This window comes from Bison bison, unplaced genomic scaffold, assembly GCF_000754665.1.
Source record: "Bison bison bison isolate TAMUID 2011002044 unplaced genomic scaffold, Bison_UMD1.0 scf7180017486936, whole genome shotgun sequence".
Taxonomy (NCBI): Eukaryota; Metazoa; Chordata; class Mammalia; order Artiodactyla; family Bovidae; genus Bison; species Bison bison.
The window spans coordinates 1-2,668 of NW_011386922.1; the positions used below are offsets into that span (position 1 = coordinate 1).

Sequence of the window (2,668 nt, forward strand, 5' to 3'; positions counted from 1 at the left end):
ACACACACACACATATAAATATGTAACTTTCTTTCATATTCTTTAGTTTGTATATACATGAGCATAGATATTATCATTAAGAAGTCGATGAGATAAAATAGGATGGCTTAGATTTAATTACAGATTGAGAACATTCAGGCTCAAATCCTTAAGCTTGGAATGTAATGTGGAATTGTAGCTCTAGAACTTGTCAATGTTGACCCTGGTCAAGTCTAGGAAATGGTTATAAGGCCACCTAACTTAAAAAGGCTGCTGTTTCAATGAACTACATAACATGTTAAAGGCCTAACACAAGAGCCACTCAATTACTTCTCTCACTAAACAAACAAATTATAGGAGCGCACATAAATTACCTTTTTCAGCAGACAGCTTACTAACATCCATGGTCTTATTTAGGACTTTGATAGCTAAAGCAAGTGCTGACTTCAAAGTCATTTCTCCTTCTTTGTAGTCTTGTTTTAACATTGATACAGCTGCCTATAAAACATAAAGAAGAATCAACACAGAGAATTTCCTTTAAAACTGTACATTTTTAGGAACACGAATAATGCCAAATTATTATTGGCATTATAACCAATATAAACAATTTCGATGGCAGGGAGGGTAGACATGGGATAGGGGTGTGAAGGAGGGAGGGTGATGATCTATGAATGGACCCCAGGGATCCGTGACAGAATTCAGGGAGTCTGTGACTATTCTGTGGGAAAAACCCCAAAAAACTAGATCTTATTTTCACAACTTCTAACTGAAAACTGGTACTTCCTTTCATTATTATTGTAGGTAATAAATCCTAGCAGTATTAGTACTACCTGTGACTTTATCACCAATAGAAATCACGGAGATTTTCATATCATGTTAAGTTTGTTGCAGCTACCTTAAAATGTTGTTTACACTCATCACTACTTTGTAATTATGGCAGTGATTAGACCTTTTGCTAGATTTTTATAGCAACACAAAAATACTCACAGCACTATTGTTTCCAATGCATGTGGCTTTCCAACCTCCATAATTTCCACTAGGATCGCTCTGATAGAGCTGAAAGCCATAGTGCTTATCCCAGCCAATGTAAAGCAATGAAACACCAAAAGGACGTTTTCCTTTAACAGAGAAAACAAAGTCACACATATCAACACTCTAAATTTAACATCACTATGGTTACTTGAGCTCAGTGAATGTGGCTAACCCCTCTCCTGTGAAGTTAAGCATTCATAAACTGCTCATGTTCTGGCCACCACAGATAAGCTCCATCAGAAATTCCACTTTTGTTTCTAGGATTTGGATGCGGTGAGGAGAGGGAATACACAGATGACCAGTGCTGAATACCATTACTATTACGTAAAAAGTCATTTGTTTTCTGATTTTAACATGTTATTTTGGCCTTTCAGTAGTCTATTAATAAAATGTTTGATAGTCTACATAGTAGAAGCCAGTTAGTTCATGAAGCTGGAATGTATGAAAAGTGTCTACTTATTTCATTTTCAATTTCTTTTTACTGTTTCAAAAAGGTTATTACTCATAAAACGTTTTAACTCTTGGGAATAAAATTTCCAAAGGTTTCAGTACCTCCAAACTGTGTATAAGCTTGTTTGATATCACACAGTGCTGTGACCAACTGCTCACAAGGAATTGGCTCCTGATACTGTAATAAATACCTAGGATAAAGAAACTGGCATATTAATAGTTTTCTCTGAAACACTACACACTCTAAGCAAAATATCCTTTTAAAAATATCTCTGCCATGGGGACAACATAATAGTTGTAATCTGAAGGGGGAAGGCAGAGGGTATGGCAACGCTGAATAACCTTACCGTAAACAATACTGGGTTGGCCAAAAAGTTCGTTCAGGTTTTCCATAAGATGAATGATCTTTTTGGCCAACCAAATATTTTACAAGTTTGGTTAAAGAAATAAACTGTAATTTTCAGTTAATAGGTTTTTAATTACTTTAATCTTTAAAAAAAAAATGCATTCTTCTTAGAAACATCAAAATTAACTTTACATATCAATTATTTATGACCATACCTTTGCGCAATGAGCCTCAGTTCATTGGTCAGAACATTAGCATCAGAAGTTATGCCTGCCACGCTACAGGCCATATCCCTTGCAGAAAAGAAAGACATTTATCTGTAATTAGGGAGGATGCTTGCCAGAGGTATTTTACAAGTTTTACAATACACTAAATTCTATTAGAAATTCACCATGCTTACTCACAGGTACTACACCCTTCAGGCAAAAACTACATGAGTTTTATCTTTGTTGGAAACTTTCAACTTGTTGTCATTCAACACATAAGATAAAAAATGCACCCTTGAGTTCTTCACAACAGATGCATTTACCATCACCACCCTGTGAACAGGGCAACAGAATAAACACTAGGAAGCTAGGGTAAATCCCAAGAAGATTCAACCGCAAGGAAGAAAAATGTTTAGCCAGACAGGAAGACAGACTACTTCACATTCTTGGGAATAAGTATTCTTACTTTCAAAGGCCTCACTTGATGGGGGTGAAGATGAAGGGACCCGAAGGGCAGGATATTTTTGAGCCTGACAAGGAAGCCCAGGGCTAGGCTCACTGGGAGAGTGCATTTTCTTTATCTATCCTCCGTTTCCTGAAGGCTGCCCCGGCTCTCCTACAGCCTTGACTCCTCTGGCACTGTGCCCAATCAAGC

General features: G+C 37.0%; 1 protein-coding gene across 1 annotated transcript; it reads right to left on the reverse strand.

Annotated features, from left to right (window-relative positions):
* Nucleotides 1-83: 83 nt before the first annotated feature.
* Nucleotides 84-2,289, reverse strand: LOC104991349 (proteasome subunit alpha type-4-like). The gene is made up of 4 exons (XM_010843804.1): nt 2,023-2,289; nt 1,564-1,652; nt 967-1,097; nt 84-477 (listed from the first exon to the last, which is right to left on the reverse strand). Exons 1-4 carry the CDS (start codon nt 2,118-2,120, stop codon nt 331-333), a joined length of 465 nt encoding a protein of 154 aa, XP_010842106.1. The 5' UTR covers nt 2,121-2,289; the 3' UTR covers nt 84-330.
* Nucleotides 2,290-2,668: the final 379 nt, after the last annotated feature.